The sequence below is a fragment of the Camellia sinensis genome, chromosome 14, assembly GCF_055761805.1.
Source record: "Camellia sinensis isolate YWXY chromosome 14, ASM5576180v1, whole genome shotgun sequence".
Lineage (NCBI taxonomy): Eukaryota > Viridiplantae > Streptophyta > Magnoliopsida > Ericales > Theaceae > Camellia > Camellia sinensis.
This window is the reverse complement of record NC_138974.1, coordinates 61042910-61063618: the sequence shown is the minus strand read 5'-3', so window position 1 is coordinate 61063618 and position 20709 is coordinate 61042910. Positions and strand designations below refer to the sequence as shown.

Below are 20709 nucleotides of genomic sequence, written 5' to 3'. Positions count from 1 at the left end.
CTTCAACTCTCAGCCAGAATGGCCGGTAGGGAAGATCATATTGCCGGTCAAAGCAGGTTCAGTCACAAAGCAAGTAGAGTTCTGGGTGCTCAAAGTCCCATCCACCTACAACTTAATTTTGGGCAGGGGCTGGTTGCACGCCATGCAAGCAGTAGCGTTGACTTACCATCAGGTTTTGCGCTTCCTGGCGCCAAGCGGTCGAATAGAGGAAGTTTGAGGAGACCAGGTGATGGCAAAACAATGCTTCGTTACGGTAAATGGCAGCCGAGCAGCCAAAAGGTTTGTCCAGATGATTGAGGGACCCGAGGGAGAGGAGGTCCTTGAAGATGTAGGAAGAAAGGCCGAGGAAAAATCGGTCGAGGATTTGGTGGAAGTGCGCATCGACGAGAACGACCCAACTAAGTTCTTCCTCTTGGGATCATCTTTGTCTAGCGCCGAGCGGTTAGATTATGTCAACTTCTTGGTTTCCAATTTGGAGGCTTTTGCGTGGACGCCTTACGACATGCCTGGCGTCGACCCTAGCTTTATTTGCCACCAGTTAAATGTCTTCCCTAACGCCCGGCCGGTCATTCAGAGGACTCGTTGCTCGGCTTTGCACCATGCCGAGGTAGTAGTAGAAGAGGTCAAAAATTTGTTGGAAGCAGGGGCGATAGAAGAAGTGCAATACCCTCGATGGATATCCAACACGGTAGTTATTCCGAAAAAGAATGGCAAATGGCGAGTCTGTGTTGACTACAAGACGGTCAACCGTGCATGCCCAAATGATAGCTTCCCCCTCCCTCAAATTGACCAGCTGGTGGACTTGACCGCTGGCCATCAGAGGTTTAGCTTCCTCGATGTGTATCACGGCTACCACCAGATAGCCATGTATGAACCGGACCAATAGATCACATCGTTCACTACCCCTAAAGGCTTGTATTGTTATAAAGTCATGCCGTTCGGACTAAAGAACACCGGGGCAACTTTTCAGAGGATGGTAACAAAGATGTTCGCTCCCCTTTTAGGCCGCACCATGGAGGCCTACATCGACGATATGGTGGTAAAAAGTAAGGAGAAGTCTCAACACCTCGCCGACCTAGCAGAGATGTTTGCTATACTTAAACACCACAAGCTTCGTTTGAATGCCTCCAAGTGCGCTTTCGGAGTCAGCACCGGGAAGTTCTTGGGCCTTTTGGTCACAAACCGAGGAATTGAAGCTGACCCATCCCAAATCAAGTGGAGCACCCGAACTCCATGAAGGACGTACAACATCTTGCCGGGATGGCAGTCGCGCTGAACAGATTTATCAGCTGGTCTTCAGATCGTTGCAGGCCCTTCTTTAAAACTTTGAAGGCCAAGTTCTTCTGGGATGACGAATGTGACCGTGCACTGGCAAACGTTGTTCCTTGGCGATAAGCTCACAAAACCCATCTGATTGCTGGAAGTTGTTCATTGGCGAGATATGGAAGCTCTTCGTCGATAGGGCATCCAACAGGCATGGCGCCGGGCTGGGTATCGTGTTGACTTCCCCAGACGGGCTGGTCATCGAACAAGCAATTACGCTCGACTTCCCAACGTCCAATAATGAGGCGGAGTATGAAGCCCTCCTTGCCGGACTAAGAAGCGCATTGAGAATGAAAGCTTCGGCTCTTTTGGTGTTCAGCGACTCCAAGCTGGTGGTCAATCAGGTCTCTGGGGAGTATGAAGCCAGGGATGAAAGAATGGCCAGATATCAGGCGCTGGTGCGCGTAGAAATCAAGAAGTTCGCCGTAATAAGAGTAGAACAAGTCAACCGTGAAGAAAATAGCACGGCTAACGAACTAGCAGGCCTTACGTCCACGCAAACAGATTTCCCCAATCATTTTCTGATAGAATTCCTACCTCGGCCAAACATTGAGGAACCAGAAGTGCCTGAGGTACTCTGCACCGACCTGGGACCATCCTAGATGGACCCCATCATCGCGTTCTTAAAAGATAGAATTTTGCCAGAAGAGAAGAAGGCAGCCAACAAAATCCGGGCTAAGTCAGAGCGGTTTTGGCTTTCGCCGTCCGGAGCCTTGTACAAGAAGTCTTTTACTGGGCCGGTCCTAAAGTGTGTCCATCCCGCCAAAGTGGAAGCTTTCCTCTATGAGATTCATGAGGGCATCTGCGGGAGCCATACAAGGGGCAGATCTTTGGCTTACCGAGCAATTTTCCAAGGTTACTGGTGGCCATGCATGCAGGCAGACGCGCAGAAATACGTTCGCCGGTGTGAAAAGTGTCAAAAATTTGCTCACCAAATCTACCAGCCAGCCAGAGAGTTACTCCCCCTTACAAGTCCTTAGCCGTTCGCGCTTTGGAGACTGGATATTGTGGGGCCACTCCCAGCTGTCCCGGGCAACCGCAAATTCTTCATCACTGCTACCGACTATTTCACCAAGTGGGTTGAGACTGAGCCATTGGCAACCATAAGGAAAAGATGTGAAGAAGTTTGTTTGGCAGAATGTTATAACTCGCTTCGGTATACCAAAGACCCTCATCTCAGATAATGGTACTCAATTCGACGGGAAACTCTTTCGCGAATTTTGCGAAGAGCTGAAGATTGAGTTCTACAATTCAACACTGGCCTATCCTCAGTCAAATGGTCAAGCGGAGGCCTCCAACAAGACCATTCTTGACGGGCTGGAGAAGCGTCTTGAAAAAGCCAAAGGGAAGTGGGCAGAAGAACTCCCTGATGTGCTCTGGGCATACCGTACTACGCCGATGCAATTGACTGGAGAGACACCATTCGCCTTGGCCTATGGCATGGAAACCGTTATCCCGCTGGAAATTGGTATGCCAACTATCCGGTCTGAGAATTTCTAGCCAGATTTGAACAATGAAGCAGTCGCATTGGAGCTTGACCTAGCCGAGGAAAGAAGAGAACGGGCTCTGATCCACATAGCGGCCTATCAGCAGGAACTCTTCAAGAAATACAACAAGGCTGGGGCTGTTCAAAATCGGGGACTGGGTCTTGAGAAAGGTGATGGGCAACACGGTAGTCCCTGGCGAAGGAAAACTTGGTGCAAATTGGGAAGGACCATACAAGGTGACTGGCCTGGCAGGCAAAAGGGCATACCATCTGGAAGATTTAGATGGTAAAGCTATCCCCAGACCGTGGAATGCAACCAACCTTAAGATCTTTTACTTTTGAAATGTAATCGCTTTTGTTGCTTAGCTTTCTAGACCTTTAGCCTTCTGGCATTCGGTGTAAGGATAGCACTGCTCTTTGTGATGAAAAATGTCTCTACTTTTTGTTTATACTATGTGATTTGTAAGGATATTGGGCCTCTGAGGATGCCAGGGGAAGTGGGACCAACCTGAAAGGGGCTGAACTGATCTCCTCTCACCGGTATAGAAACAAACCGCACAAACAGTTGGTGTATTGTCCAGTGAAATAATTGGTGTATTGTCCAATTTATATAAGGCCCGAGCTAATTTTTGCTCGCCCAATTGGGATGTTCGCGTCATGACCAACTTAAATGAAATATTGGCGTTCTGACCAATCTATAGGCCGAGCTGATTTTGCTCGGCCAAATCGAAATGTTGGTGTTTTGTCCAACCGAAAAGAGCCGAGCTGACTTTGCTCGGCCCAATGAGATGTTGGTGTCTTGTCCAACTTACAAGAGCCAAGCTGACTTTACTTGGACAAATGAAATGTTGGCGTTTTATGTAACTCAAACAGGCCGAGCAGGATTTTGCTCGGCCACATGGACATATTGGTGTTCTGCCAATCTAAGAAGGCCGAGATGATTTTCGCTCGGCGGAAGGGCCATGATGGTTGGCGTTTTATCAAAATGAAAGGGGCCGAGCCGATTTTGCTCGGCCAAAGTGAAATTTTGGTGTTTTATTTCATCTACAAGGTCTGAGCTGATTTTCGCTCGCCCAAATTAGAGCATTCGCGTTTTGCCCAATTCGTGAAGCCGAGCTGATTTTAGCTCGGCCAAATGAAATGGTGACGTTCGCTCAAAAATTAAAGGACTTCTAATTTTGACTTGGCGTAGCCGACCTACCAGTTGTGATTCATGAACATTTGAATGAAGAAATTTTGTACGTCGCAACCGAACAAGAATAGAAGATCAACGAGCAAAAAGTTCAAATTCTCATTGATTAAGGAAATTACATTACAAAGGTGGGGCCTAGCCCGGTTACATTCAAAAAAAAAAGAGGGAAAAATAAAAAGCAACAAGGGCAGGAAACAGTGGGCCTTCAGTCAAGATCGATCTCAACGGTTTGCTCGGCAGTCGTCATTGTCTGCTCGGCCAAGCCCTCCTCGGTCTCATCTTCCGCAGCAACAACTGCTTGCTCGGCCTCGCCATCTTCGGCCGTCTTAGAAGTTTCATGAGGGGTTTGGTCGACAGGCTGTGCAGCGGCGGCTTCTTCCTTGGCGGTTTTCTTCACCTCTTCGATGAGCCTTTTTTGAGCGGCGGTGGCATACGCCTACATGTAGACCGGGATACAGGCAGCGGGCGGATGTTAGAACATCTCAGCATCTTGTCCAAGGCCAACTTTTCCATGGTAGCTTTCTAGTCGCACTGGAAAAAGATGTCCTTTGTCACCTACACCTGCCGTTCATAAGTTTTTTCGCCCTAGGCATACCCCCGATCCTCGGCGTCGTCAACCACCTTATCCCTCTGCTCCTTATGGGCATCGCGAAGTTTGCGCAGCTCGGCGAGGTACCGAGCCTTCGTCAACTTCAAGGCCCGCTGTTTATCCTCTTCAACCCGGCCCAACTTTTGGCTTAGCGTATCACGCTCGGCTTCGGTCGCCTTTTGCGCGGCCTTCAACTTGGCTATTTTGGCCGTTTTGGCCTTGTCTTCAGCAATGACATCCCGCAGGCTTTGCCTTACTGCGATCATTCGATCGTGTGCTAAATAGTTCTTTTGCGCGGCCTGAAAACAAATGAAAGATTGTAAGAATTCAGAAAACTGAGCAAAAACCAGTCAATAACTTGAAGAAAAAAGAGTGGATAACTTACCAAAACGATCAATTTTCCCGCCGAGCAAAGCACCTTCACGTCGGACAGCTTGTCGTGCTTCTTCATGTCGGCGAGAAGGATCAGCCCCTTGGTCATGTTGAAACCGATGGAGTAATCCTTGTCCGCGTACACTAAATCAGCCTCAGAGACAGCTCGGCCTTTGTACTTGATCTCGGGCGCCCAGACCGGGGGGATAATTGGGGTTTTGGATGCCCCGCTGAGTAGTTATTCGGTCTGGTCACCCAACTCGGTGGATGCATGCTCGGTCGAATCTTCGTCGACTAGATGCTGCCTAGTTTGGTCTTTTCTCAATCGCTTCTTCGACCGGCCTGTTGGTTGTTCGCTTACAAGAGCCAGCACAGCCCCCTCCTTTTGCTCGGCTGGAGTGGAGGAAGTCCCCCCAGATACCTCTGGTGGCTGGGAGTCACTCGGTTCTCCGGTGATCATTGATTTAATTGCCTGGATTTTTGTCATTTCTTGTTCGGCGGTGAGGGGAACAAGTTTGATCGGTGGGAGATTTGGATCTGGTTCTGGGGAGGGTGCACGAAGAAAGTCAGTCACCCTGCTCTTGTGCGGTGCTGTGTAGTGGTAGGTCGGTTCGAAGCCGAGGAGTTTTAAAGACTCCCTTTCCTCGGCCGGATGACGGAGCAGAACTCTGATGGCCTCTTGATTAGCTCGGGAGTAGTCATCGGCCAAGAACTTGTAATCTGCAAAAAGGAAGACAAGTGTTAGATCGGCAAGAAGAAAATCAATGCAAAAAGAATGTAGTGCAGTTTGCCGAGCTACTCACCAACACTGCCAAAATCTTTCCTAATGTACCAGCCCAGTATGGGCACCTCGGTGTCCTCATAACAACCGGACACCCACAAGAAGTCATCTTCGTTTGTCTCTTTATCTGGGTTACCCTCTATGAATTTTGCTCGGCCCTTCTTGACCTTCAGGTACTAGCAAAACCCACCCTTATTTTTGCTAAGGCTGTATTGATGTAATATCTCGGCGAGACCGAGATTGAGACCGAGCCTCCTATTCAACTCAGCCACACCATTTATTATCTTGTACGTGTTGTTCGAGACCTGGGTCGGACAAAGCCTTGTCTGCATCAAAAATTCGCAGATCAAGGGTTAGATCAGGAAGCGAAGCCCTCCTTCCACGATGGATACGACTGTGAAGGGGCACCGATCTAGGTCACTCCATGGGGTATCTCCCTTCTTGGCCAGCTCTAAATGGACGTTGTCTGGAATGTTGTACTCCCTACGAAACTCGGCTAGTGCACCGGGCGAGCTCACCATGAACCGGTACTTACCCATCTATCTCGGTTTTACTTATTTGGTGGTTTAATCTGTATCTCGGTGGAAAATTATGGTGTATTTGCTCGGTCTTTGAGCTCCACCAGTGGTAATGCTGTAGGGGCCTGGTTGGTCCTAGTTTGTTCTGCATTGTTAAAGAATAAGCCCAAGGGTTAGCACGACATAAATTGCACGGCTCCTATTAGAACTCCTAGCTCGGTCAAAATCCCCCATTATGTGTGGCCGGTCTAGCCCCTATCTCGGCTCGACTATCCGGTCGATTTGGCCTTCCTAGTTCGGTTCTGACTCCCTATATCCAGCACGGTCGCGGCCTCAACGAGAAACCACAAACAGATTTTTGCTCGGCCGAAGTTTTATTTATGGATCTAAGTTACATATTTAGCTCGGTCCTACCCAGATTCAAGTTGTTCATCCTAAATTCAAAGTTTGTACGTTTTACTCGAAGAAACAAGAGGTATGAGAGCCCCATCTGCTTTTCCGATTCCAGTTCCAGTTCTTCCTAGGGTGTGCAACTATTGCCCTAAACAAAATGCATGAAGAACACGAAGAACACAGGCTCAAAAACGTGAAGAACACGAAGAACAAGGGTGAAGGAGCTTACCGATGATGGAGGCCAAGAGGGGATCATTCGATCACGAGCTCGATTGCAGCTTTTGAGGGAGCAAAAACGGATGTAGAGGAGGCAAAGGGGCAATAACGGCAGCAATGGCAGAAGTTGGGAGGTCTTGAGAGCTAGGGTTTTGGGGCTCGTGGTTGGAGATGAACAGTGGGGGGTGTTTGACCTCTCGTTTGTGTATAAAAGTAGTGGGAAAGCCAATGGGCAGTAGTCGTTTGAATTTCGCGCGTGAAAAGACAACTGTAGAGCTGCACGTCACCAATGGCGTAAGGCCGCGTGGCACCGCGAGGGTGGCTCTATCAGTACGGCTGTGCGACCCTTGATAAGACTACTAAAGCAATGATCGACCAAATGGGATAACTCGGTAGCGGCTTTGAAGCCAATCACGCTCGGCTTGGTACTAACGCAACTCAGGGACCGTTAGCTCGGTCATGATGGTAACCCCAATCACGATTAGCTCGGATAGGATTAAGGGGCAATTGAGAGGGGAGATTTGCACCGGACAGTACAACCGAGCTACGGTAACGCGGGGTGCGGTAAACCTCTCGGTGCCGAGCTATCTTCTCAATTGGCGCGGGCCTTCGGCCTGTCGTACACGGCCGAGGTAGGTTGCCCGACCAGGGATGGTCTAAGGCCTGGCCGAGCTGTGACTGCTAGACGTTCGGGGGTAGGTGCGCGTTAGCACGACGCAACCGAGCAAATGACAGTCTGGAATGAGTCTAGGCCGAGAAGAGGACTAGCATGCTTCACCTTCAGTTAACTCAGAGAGTTTGGACTAGGATGGTGGTCGGCGTGCGCCCGACCGGATAGCTCGGAAGCTCGGTCGTATTCTTTGTGGTTGTGATTTTCTCTAAGGAATAGGCTAGTCTTGGTATGCCGGTCAGGTGTGCTACTTGGGCCAATGGCGTGAGGAAGAGGAAATCTGCTCCAGGCACGTGTCAGTACCGTTTGGCAGTTTTGCATGTACTGGATGGAGGATGTGGCCTTTACACGCGTAAGGTGGTGGGAGGTGAGCATTGCCACCTGTCCAGGGAAGGACAACAGAGGTAGTGCGCGCACAATCCTGAGGCTGCATGGCCAGCCTAGAAAAAAGAAGGGAAGATGAACATTAGGGGTAAGCAATTGATGCCATCCAAAACACATTCTCTCTCTCTCTCTAATAGCCTTATTCTTCCTCAAATGATCTGACTTGATCGTCGGAGGGTTTATCCGGCAACCCACCGCCGGGCAGCTCACCGTTTCTGTGTTGCCAGGTTAGACGCCGTCACGTGAAGCTTGAATCCAAGGAGTACGGAAAGCAGAGGATATTTCGCCCCCGTACAACATCCAATTCATAATCATTTCATTTTTTCTTTCACAAAAGTCCAAAAAATCAAAAAAATTAACTCAAATGAGACTTTTTAGCCCCAGATTAAAATAGTTAAAAAACTAACTCACATCCCAAACGAATCAAAAAAGGACATATATAGATTATATATATTTTTTATTATATCTATTTTTATGTAGAATATATAATTTTTAATTTTTTTAAACATGTGATCTAATAAAATAAATTTATTCACATATTATAGAAAATATAATTGATTCGAATATGAGCTCATTTGGAAAGTTGAGATTTGGGTTTTTTTGTCTAAAATAGTTACAAAAAAATAAAATAAATTTTTTAGCTTAATAAGACAAAATATCACATCTAATCCATAATCATTATATTTTTTCTCTCATAAAAATTCAAAAAAAACCCTTCCTAAATGAGGCTTTTTAACCTCAAGCTAAATCAATAAAAAAATTAAAAAGTTAACCCACCTCCTAAAGGAATTCTATACTACAGAAAATATATTCTTTACTATATGGTCTCATTCTCATTTTGTTTAATGGAAGTATTTTCTTTAGGATTTAGTTATTTTAATTAAAAATTAAATTATAAAAAAATTAATATTTTTTTAATCTCATATTTTAATTAAAAAATTATTTTCCAAACATATATATAAAGTAGGAATTTTTTTTTTAACATCTACGATATTAAAATTTTATAAAATATATGGCATATAATATTTTCATAATAGTTAAGGTCCTTCAATATTTTTATAAAAAAAAATTTGACTCAAAAAAATTTTATCCTACTTAAAAAATTTTAATTTTCATAAAAAAATTTTAAATTTTAAGTTGACACGAAATTTTTCTAAATCAGGCTGAATTAAATTTTTTCAGTAAAAATATTGAAAGATGTTAAGTAATAAAAAAAATATATCTCCATCTCTCCCTGCTACACAGAGTTAGAGGAATATTTTGCTAATTTTTTTCTATAAAATAAGCTTACCGATGTGCTTCGTTCACATATTCCTGGCAAAGTATCTTCTGGCTAGAATTGCCCAAAATGGAGGCAGCACACGGCGGCGATGCCATCCGCGTGGTGGCGATGCCTTATCCAGGGAGGGGACACATCAACCCAATGCTAAATCTCTGCAACCTCATAGCTTCTCGACAGTCCGATATTCTCATCAGCTTCGTCGTCACGGAGGAGTGGCTCGGCCTCCTCGGCTCCGAGCCCAAGCTGGATAACATCCACTTCGCCACCATCCCCAACGTCGTCCCCTCTGAGATAGGTCGCGGAGCCGACTTCCCTGGGTTCTTAGAAGCTACTCTGACCAAGCTGGAAGGCCCCTTCGAGCGGCTTCTGGATCGGCTTGAGCCGCCGAAACCGAGCGTTATTATTTATGACACTTACCTGTGTTGGGTGGTCGGAGTCGGGAATCGGAGGAATATTCCGGTGGCTTCGCTCTTTACGATGACGACGTCGGTGTTCACGGTGTTCTATCACTTCGATCTGCTCGCTCAAAACGGCCATTTCCCGGCTGACGTTTCAGGTAATTTCATTAGGGATCTATCAAATTAGTGGGAGTTTGAAAAAATAATTACAGATTAATGAAATTTTTTTATAATATTAATAATTATAATTAAATTTTTTTTGTGAATATGTAATTTTTTTTTTTGGTATTTGTTATTTTTTTAAAAGTTTTTTTAATTAATTTTTGTCACATTTAACCGATTTGAATATTGGTGAATGGAAAATTGCTAACAAGTGTGTTTGGAAATTTGTTTTGAAAATTATAAGATTATATAATATTTTGAAAATTATAATTTTTTTTAATTTTTTAATTAAATAAAAAATGTTTTAAAATTAGTTAAAGATGACTTATATTGTTTTGTCTATTATATATATATATTTTTTTGTTTTTGTATTTTGTGTGTCTTAAGACAATTAATTACTAGCAAAATTCTTGATGAAATTTACCCATTAGACCTTTTGTTTAACATAAAATTAATGAAAATTTTCTTTAGACTTTAATGTACTCTTGTCGATCACTTTGATTTGTTACTCACAATATTAATAAAATTTACCTAAGATCTACTATTATATTAATGCTTATATGAGTCACGGAAATAAATTTTATTATTAATATCTCAAAATATATCACACAGTAATCACATAGTAATAAATTAAATATGTTTCAAAAATAATGTGTAGTAGTATTGGCCACCAAACCAGTAGTCTCATCTCTCATTAATACACTCACGGCATTATATCTTAGTATATATTTTGAAATTTCCACCACAAGAGTGGAGTAATTAAGAATTTAGGGCATAATATAGTTTTTTTTTTTGGGGCGGGAAGATTCTTGTCCAAGGACAATGACAAATGAATTTGTTTAGTGTGAATAAATAATATTATGTATTGGTATACATTTGATTTTTTTTAAAATATATTATTTTAATTATTAAAGGAACGGATATAGTTTAAAATTAAGAATCACCATATTGAGATATTTTATTGTTGCTTTCTTCAAATCCGAAAAAGGGTGGATCGTTTATTAGGATGAAAAATGTTTAGTAATTCGAATTTGTGTGGTCCGAATCACTTAAATGTATCAAAATCGCGTTGTTTTACTCCTAGAAAGACGTCGTTTCGAGACATTTCAGTTGTTCGGATAATGAAAATTTGAATTACAAGCATTGTTGTATTTTGATTTGGTATTAATATGTAAAGATAAAGATATTCATAATTGTGAAAGATCTTAAATCATTTTCAATTAAAAAATATGAAAAATTCTACAACTACCACCCACTATTAAACATGATCAATGTCAATTTGTAGATCATTTAATAGTATGAAAACATTGTTCAAGACTTGGAGTGGAGAATATAAATGTTCTATAAGTTTATCCTTTTGATAGTTCAAGATTTCGAGTAATATATGACATAAACTTGTTTGTATTTTGTCTACTTTTGTGTGCATGTGTGTTAGAACGAGGAAAGGAGTTGATAAACTACATTCCCGGAATTCCATCGACACGAATGGCAGATCTTCCGACAGTCTTTTACGGTGATGCCCTTAAAGTTTTGCATCGAGCCTTGGAAGCCATTTCATTGGTGCCAAAAGCACAATATCTTTTATTCACTTCCATCTACGAGCTTGAATCCCATATCATTGACACTCTTAAGGCAAATCTTGGCATCCCCATATACTCCATCGGTCCAACAATACCTTACTATAGACTCGAAGAAAGTTTCTCCGTAACTACTACTGGATACAACAACGACATCAACTATGTACAATGGCTAGATTCGCAACCCAAAGCTTCGGTCTTGTACATCTCACAAGGTAGCTTTCTCTCTGTTTCAAAAGCCCAAATGGATGAAATTATTTATGGGCTGCGTGACAGCGGTGTGAGGTTCTTGTGGGTGGCACGTGGTGAAATTTCTCGAATTAAAGAGGGATGTGGTGACAAAGGGCTGCTGGTGCCTTGGTGTGACCAGTTGAAGGTGTTGTGCCATTCTTCTGTAGGAGGGTTTTGGTCTCATTGTGGTTGGAACTCCACCAAGGAAGGTGTATTTGCTGGCCTTCCATTCCTGACTTACCCGATATTTTGGGATCAAATTCCAAACTCCAAGACAATTGTGGAAGATTGGAAGATCGGGTGGAAGGTGAGGAGAGGAATGGGTGCTGATGAACATTTGGTGACAAGAGAAGAAATTGCTGAACTCATTCAGAGGTTTATGGATCTAGAAAGCGTCGAGGGAAAGGAAATGAGGAGGAGAGCAAAAGAGCTTCAGGAGATCTGTAAAAATGCAACTTCAAAGGGCGGGTCAGTTGAAACTAACATTGATGCTTTTGTTCAGGACATTTCACAATGCTGTTACCATTAAATCTGCAGTTTAGCTCGTTGACTTGATCATTATTAGAAGCTTCTTGGTGTACGCTTGTAATTTCCAGAGAAACTTCAAGTTCCAAATTAGGCCTTTTGAACATGGTGTTGAATTGTGCTCCTCGCTCAAATTCACTGCCTTTCTTAATGTAAACCAATAAATTTCAATTAATACTTCATCCTTTACGTATAAAACCCGAACCTTGAGCAGTAATGAATACTTGTTTGGTGCATCAGAAAAAACCATTTTGGTTTTTACAAATGGAAAAATGAGTGAGTGCACTAATTAGTGATACCACTAATGATGTGGCAGTGGGTCTCACTATGAATGATTTGATGTTTTGGCATTGGTGTTATATTTTTTTTTCTTTTTTTATTGAGTGTCATGTTATTAGTGATCTTTTTAGAGTTTCAAAATTAATAGTCTCTGTCATTGTTGTTACAAATGGCGTTGTAATAAATTATAACAAACACTATTTTAAAATAGAGTCATGCTACATTTATCCACTCTTTGTGGGTGTATGAGAAGTAGGTTTTTATGTAAGCTTTTTTAATTGTAAGATATTATTGGATAAAAAAATTTTGGTGTTTGGAAAGATAGTTGGATTTTTTTTTTTTGGTCAGATGTGATGTTTGTGAGAGAAAAAGTGAAATGATTATGGGGTTGGATGTGATATTTTGTTTGGATATGTTTTTTTTTGTTTTGCAAAAAGTTTATCTTTTAGCCAAAAAAATAAAAAAAAATAAAAAATCTCAAACCCAAATTTCCAAACACCACTTTCCATATACAACCTCATGTGATAGCATATTATTTGACATAAACATAAGTAGTGGCACTCATTACACCAATAATGAGTAAACACAAAGTTTGTTTGGTGGGATCGGAGGTCGGACTGGATTAAGATAGATGTGGATTCCACCTACAGTTTGTTTGGTATTAATTTGGAAGGGGAGATTGTTAGTGCGGAGGGCTTAGTAATCCCCCTCCCTAAAGGGATTGGCTTGGATGAATTTTAGGTGGGATTAGATAAATAGTGAGGAGATTAAGTCTATTTTATATAAAAATTTTATTTTATTTAGTAAGTGTACCTGTTTGTTTTAATATTTATTTTATTTTTTTTAATATTGAAATAATTTATTTATTTATTTGATATAAAAATAATTTGACAATTCATCAGTAATTATCTCTTACACTATTATCGAAACAAACACACTTTTACTTAATTTCTTCACTAACAATCCTCATATTAGCAATCTCTTCACTAACAATCTCATCCAATCTAATCCGCCAAACAAACGTGGCCATAAGGTGGCAAATTGTGACAATAGTTCATGTATTTTGGTGTTTATGTCATTTTTATCCCTATAATTTTAATTAGTTCGATTTTGATTCTAAATTTATGATTTTGTTTCAATTTGATCTAATTGATTGCAATTCTTAATTTTATTTTTTTTTTGAAAAAAGGGGTATAAGTGGCATGTGTAATATCTTTTAGAGTAAAATTATAAACTTACTAATCTCAGTGAGTTAACCCCAATTAAGACCTCGTTTGGGAACATGTTTTTTTAATAATTTTTTGACTTTTTGGTTAAAATGTGATGTAAAAAAAACTAAGTATGTTTGGGATGATTTTTTGGCTTTTTACGAAAAGATGTGTAAAAAGTAGAGAGAAAATGAAATATTTTGACTTTTTGGTATGAGTTATTGGCTTTTTAATTTTTTTAGTAACTTTTTGACTTTTTGGCTAAACCGGTCGCTTCTCAAACGAGGCCTAAGTCAATCAAAAATACTAAAAACATTATCAATTAGATTAAATTGACACAAAATTTAAAATTAAAAGTTAAAATTGTATCAATTAAAAGTGTAGAGACCAAAATGACACAAGAGACAAAATATAAAAACCACGAGAATAATTTGCCCTCTTTTAAAATATACATGGACATCCGTGTGAATTGTAAACAAATTTAATTTAATAATTTACTTAAAATAAAATACCCTAATAATTTGTAACCAATAACAATTTCGACCATAATACTAATCACTATGTTTGTTTTCAGTTTTCAGAATTTATTTTTCAGAAAATTTTACTTTTTCGTTTTTTGTATTTTTTTGTTTTCACTGAATTTTTTAACATTTTAAGAATTTTTTTTTTAATTTTTAAACACACCTAACATAAATACACTTAGAAAATATAATATTTGTGAAATTTTTTTAAAAAAATTTATTAAATACCAAAAATATATAAAAAAAATTATAAAAATTCAGTGTATTTTTCCTATTTTTGTGTACTTATTAATTTTTTAAAATATTTTTTCACAAATAATTTATTATTTAGATACATCCAAGTAAGGTATATTTAAAAAAATATAAAAAATGTTTAAAATTTAAAAATATTCACTAAAAATAAAATAAAAAAAAAACAAAAAAAATAAAAAATAAAAAATTTAATTTAAAAAAAAAGTAAATTCAGAAACTTAAACCAAACATATTGAATAATAGTGCATTATTATACCAAATAGAGAAGGGAAAAAAAAAAAAAAAAAAACGCAAGGACACAAAAAAGTTGCTCCATACCAGAAATTGGATATTTTGAGCTTAAAGTTAAAAGATCATAATCCAAAAGTAGTAGAAACCTAGTGGTTAAAGTAAACGTCACCAAACAAATTTATTAGTAGGAATTGTTCTTTTTAATATGACTAAATTATCAATAGATTATAATAGTTGGACTTAATTTCTATTAAATCCTATTAAAAATAAGTTTTGATAAAATTATTATTAAAAATAATTTTTTTATGACAAATTTTTATATATATCGCTAAAAATTGACAATTAATATTTTTTTTTATTATGATTTTTATAAATTATCGCTAAAACTTATAATTTTAGTGACATTTTTTTATGACAAATTTTTTTCATAAGACCTATTAGACAATAAATCTACTTATTAGACCTACATGTAAGTAATATTCAAGTTGGGTCGTCATGGTCTTTGTCTTGCTCATTCTCAGTCACTATAGTGAGGCCTGAAGGGGATATTTCGCAATAATAAAACTCTACGAATGTAGAATTTTGATTAAGAAATATACTCAAAAAGTAAGTGTTATTTGTGCGGACCAGTTTCCCCAATAGAGTAAGATGGAACTTCGTAGACGAACCCTGGTGCATCGATGGGTGAAGGCCTGCATAAGAAACAAATAGTTAGGCTGCTCGACTGGGGATTGGTGGAAACCCCTTCGACAGTCGAGTCAATACCAGAGTTTGGTAGAGACAAGATAGATAAGACCAGTGTGTTTCTAGAGTTCAGAGATTGCCCCTTTCAAGGAGAGTAAGGTTACCTTTTATAAGGATCGTATGACTTATTCATCAAGCTCTCTCATTCTACGCTTGGTCCTCAGCCGTGATGGTAGCACATCCCTTAATAGAGGGGAGCAAGTTCTGTCATTTGCGGACACCACGTGCCTTTTACTTTACATGATATTGATTGATCTGTTAGCACTCATGTGTCATTGAGTGGGAGCCTTGGAGCCTATGTTATGGACTTACCTACTTCGGAGTGGGGAGTGGTACTAGGGCTAGGCCCATGGTCTTCCCTTCTTCGGAGTGGGGAGTGGTGCTAGGGCCAGGCTTATGGTCTTCTCCTCTTCGGAGTGGGGAGTGGGCCAAGACTGATCCCTTAGCTCGGTCCATCATAGAGTGGAGAGAGAGAGCCCACTTCGGAGTGAGGACCTTCATCTAGTCCAACGAGGCTTCATTCAAATAGGTTTGAGTACGGAGTAGGAACCTTCGTCCAATCCCACGAGGTTCCATACAAATAGGCTTGAGTATGGAGTAGGGACCTTCGTCCAATACCACGAGGTTCCATACAAATAGGCTTGAGTACAGAGTAGGGACCTTCGTCCAATCCCACGAGGTTCTATACAAATAGGCTTGAGTAATTGTGACCCCTTCATTATTGATATTTCGTTAATATATTGTCATGTTCATAAAAAAAAGTAAGATAAATTATAAATACACCTTTTGAAATTTGTTCAAAATACGAATTACTTTTTATGATTTGAAAAATTATAAATACTTGTTTGTCAGAATTTTTTATTTAATAGAATTAACTGAAAAAATAAAATTTTAATTGCTTTCATACAAATAGAGGAAGGCTATATTTATCACTTCTTTATATCACTTTCAATATCCAACCTTATGTGATAGCGTATCATTTGACATAAATATGAGTAGTGGGATCCATTACACTAATAATGGGTAAACACAGTGGTAAGTGTAACATTATTGTTTAAAGGATAAATTGCGACAGTAGTTTATGTGCTTTGGTGTTTGTGTCATTTTTGTCCTTATAATTTTAATTGAATCGATTTTGACCTTAAATTTATGATTTTTTTCCAATTTGGTCTAATTGATTGCAACTCTTAACATTTTTTTTAATGAAAAAAATGGATATAAGTGGCATGTGTTATATCTTTTAGAGAAAAATTATAAACTTACTAATCTCAATGAGTTAACCTTAACTAATTCAGTCAAAAACAGTAACAACATTATCAATTGGATCAAATTGATACAAAATTTAAAATTAAGAGTCAAAATTGTGTCAATTGATAATGTAGAAACCAAAATGGTACAAGAGACAAAATATAAAAATCACGGGTATAATTTGCCCTTGTTTAAAATATACCTGAACATCCGTGTGAATTGTAAACAAATTTAATTTAATAATTTACTTATAATAAAATACCCTAATAATTTGTAACCAATAACAATTTCGACCATAATACTAATCACTCTATTTGTTTTCAGTTTTCAGAATTTATTTTTTAGAAAATTTTACTTTTTATTTTCCGTAATTTTTTGTTTTCACTAAAGTTTTTAACATTTTAAGTAATTTTTTTTTTTAATTTTTAGACACACCTAACATAAATACACTTACAAAGTATAATATTTATGAACTTTTTTTTAAAAAAAATTATTAAATACCAAAAATACAAAAAATATAAAAATTCAATATATTTTTCATATTTTTGTCTATTTATTAATTTTTGAAAATATTTTTTCATAAATAATTTATTATTTAGATATATCTAAGTAAGATACATCTAAAAAAAATAAAAAAACGGCTTAAAATTTAAAAAATATTCACTAAAAATAAAAAAATACAAAAAATAAAAAACTTAATTTAAAAAAAATTAAATTCAAAATTGAAACTAAACACTTGAATTATAGTGCATTGGGGGTGTTTGTTTCGCTTTTTTGAGCCAACTTATACCTTTTAGCTTTGGAAAAGCTATTTTAGACCGTTTGGTTAAACTTATTTCAAACAGCTTATGATTCTAATAATTTATTTTAACTCAAGAAAGATGATTCTTAGAAACTGTTCACCCCTTACTTCTAATTATTAACTTTTGCTGTGGACATGTTAATTTACGGTTATACTCTTAGATTTTTTTATTATTTATTTTTTTTAAAAATAGAAAAAGATCCAAATAGATTATAAATTATTATTATTATTTTTTATGAGTAATGTAGATAAGTAGTGAATAATAAAAAATAAAAGTTAATTGAAAAAACAATTTCACAGTTTATTTAACGAACACTACTCAGTAACTTAAATCTATAATCTAACAATTACACCAAACAGATTAATAACTTTTGATAAAAGTCATAATTTATAATCTATTAAGTTATAATTTATAATCTGTTTTAACTGTTATTTCAAACGGGACTATTATTGTACTATTGAGAAAAAAAACGTAAGGACACCAAAAAGTTGCAAAAATTGGATATTTTGAAGTTAAAAGATCATAATCCAAAGAGTAATGGTTCATCCCCTTTTCCCCCACCCCCTTTGACCCCTCCTCTCTCTTATTGGTTACCTTTTCTTTTTCTTTTTCTTTCCTGCTCCTCCAATCACCCCCTGCCACGTGGCAAGGAGGGTGAGGGGGTGACCCCAAAAAGGGATCCTAAGCATTATTCTAATCCAAAAGTAGTAGAAACCTAGTTGTTAAAGTAACCATCACCAAACAAATTAGGAATTGTCCTTTTTAATGCGGCTATAATATTCAAGTTGGGTCGTCATGGTCTTTGTCTTGTTCATTGTCATTCTATTATAGTGAGGCCTAAGGGGGATATTTCGTAATAATAAAACTTTACCAATTCAGAATTTTGATTAAGAAATATACTCAAAAAGTAAGTGTGATTGATATTTCGCTAATATCTTGTCATGTTCACGAATAGAAGATGGATAATTACACTTTCTAAAATTTGTTTAAAATATGAATTACTTTTTATGGTTTGAAAAATTATAAATATTCATTTTTCAGAATTTTTATTTAATAAAACGAAAAACTAAGGCTGTGTTTGGAAGGGTTTTGGAATTTTAGTTCCACCCTTTAGTTTGCATATGACATTTGTTTTCAACTTTTAAAAATTAATTCCACGCTTACTTTTGAAAATTCGATCGAATGCGAGAAAATTTAGGCTAATCGGTCGTCCGGTACAGTGCAATTTATTTATTTTATTTTATTTTTTTGCAATTGACACATGTTATTTTTTATACATTCAACAAAAAATATTTTCTAAAACTTTTAAAAAACTTTATGAGCTTTAGCCTCCGTTTGGGAAGTGGGTTGGTTTTTTGGCTTTTTAGTTTTTTTGGCTATTTTAGCCTAGGCTAAAAAGTTTGGTTTGGGAAGGGCTTTTTGGCTTTTTGGCTTTTTTGATTTTTTTTGTGAGAGAAGAGTGTAATGATTATGGGTTGGATGTGATGTTTTGTTTGTTATGGCTAAAATAGCCTATTTTGTTTTTTGTGACTAAAATAGCCAAAAAAGCCCAACCAACTTCTTCCCAAACGGTGCCTTAATAGAATTTTGAGTTGTGTGTTTGGTTATGAGTTGTAAGTTTTTATATCAAATATTATATGTCACATCAAAAATTCTCCATTCAATTCAAAACTCTTTTCAAAACTCATTCACCAAACTAATTTTTTACACTCAAATCATAATTTCAAAACTCACAAACTCAAAATACAACTCTTATTCTCAAATCATATTTAGAAAGCTCTACTAAACGCTACCTAAAATTCCTAACTGTTATCTTATATAATAATAAAGTTACCTAAATTATTGATTAAAATAAATTTATGATATCATTAAAAACTGTTAATTGACTTAATGATTTATTAATAAAATAAATCAAAATAAGAAATTTCAAAGGGCGGGATGTAAAACAACAGGGAACAATTCATTTTTTAAGTAAATCTCAAGTGTATTTGTACTTTATCCATAAAAGTAATTTGAGTGGTGTTTTGGGTAAAATTTTTTAGCTATATTATTACAAAGGGGTTATTTGGAATGATCTATATAAGTGTACTTTTTAACTTTTTGTCTAAAAAAGTAAAAAAGATAGTTGTTTGGGATAATTTTTTGACTTTTTATGAAAAAATGTATAGTAAAATATTGTACAAAAACTAAAATTACCGAACTACCCTCCTGTAAGGTACTTATAGTTAGTGCATGTCAGTGAGGGTACTTGTCAGTGCACTGTGCTGCACTGTGTTGAACTTCTCTCATTTTTTTTTTTTTTTTCACACATGAGCTGACTGTTGGAATGGCACAAATAAGGGCAATTCTGTCTTTTAATATTTGACTAATTAGCCCTAGTTTTTCCGCCAAAAAATTGTGAATAGTGTAAACTTTTTTACTTTTGTAGTGACTTTTTGTATTTTTTAGGTGATCCCAAACACCTACTAAATATAGAACAATTTAATGCTTACATTTTTATTTATTTATTTTCATAAAATCCTTTTGAAAAATTTTAAATTTATCCTAAAAATCTACTTTAATAATTTTTGATAATAATAATAAAAAAATCTCAAAATCCTCTTTTCAAAATTTCTTTAAATGTTAATAAAATAGGACTGTTCAAAATTTGGTGAAGGATTTTAATTCATTCTTAATTTTACGGAAAAAAATTGCTTGTCTCTTAATTGTATATATGTTTAATGAATTGATTAGAAAATATTTTTAACTATTTTATTTTTACATCAAATATGAATTTGATAAAAAAAAATAATAATAGAAAATAAAAAATTGGAGATACTCATATTTTAAAAAAATATCAATTAGAAAACTTTAATTTGGCATGTTTTACTGAATCTTGGAATTTTTGCCAAAGTAATAAACATAAATTATCCTCGTAATTTTATAAATGTTATATTGCATCATTTTATTCTGGATTATGTAAAGAAATTCTGTAAGCCTATCAATTTTTTTTTTTCAAATTTTTAATTAACAGAAAAAGATAAAGTAAATTGAGAAAATATAATTTATAAATAAGTAATAATATACAAATAAAAAAATTATAGTCGATGACTTTTCATTTATGCAAATTTTGAGCAATACTATATCCTCGTACTTTAAACCTATAAATGGTAGAGCAAGAGAATGAATCTTATATTATTAAATATATAACAAATTAAAAATTGACGCGTTTAATTTTACATAATCGTGTAGCATTCACTTTGCAACCATCCCCAACGTCATTCCGTCGGAGATTTTCCGTGACGCCGACTTCCCCGACTTCTATGAAGCTACTCTAACGAAGAT

The 20709-nt window shown here is 37.1% G+C and overlaps 1 protein-coding gene across 1 annotated transcript; it reads left to right on the top strand.

Annotated features, from left to right (window-relative positions):
• Positions 1-9197: 9197 nt before the first annotated feature.
• Positions 9198-12297, top strand: LOC114261788 (UDP-glycosyltransferase 87A1). Its single transcript, XM_028202098.2, has 2 exons — positions 9198-9762; positions 11202-12297. Exons 1-2 carry the CDS (start codon positions 9273-9275, stop codon positions 12101-12103), a joined length of 1392 nt encoding a protein of 463 aa, XP_028057899.2. The 5' UTR covers positions 9198-9272; the 3' UTR covers positions 12104-12297.
• The last annotated feature ends 8412 nt before the right edge of the window (positions 12298-20709 follow it).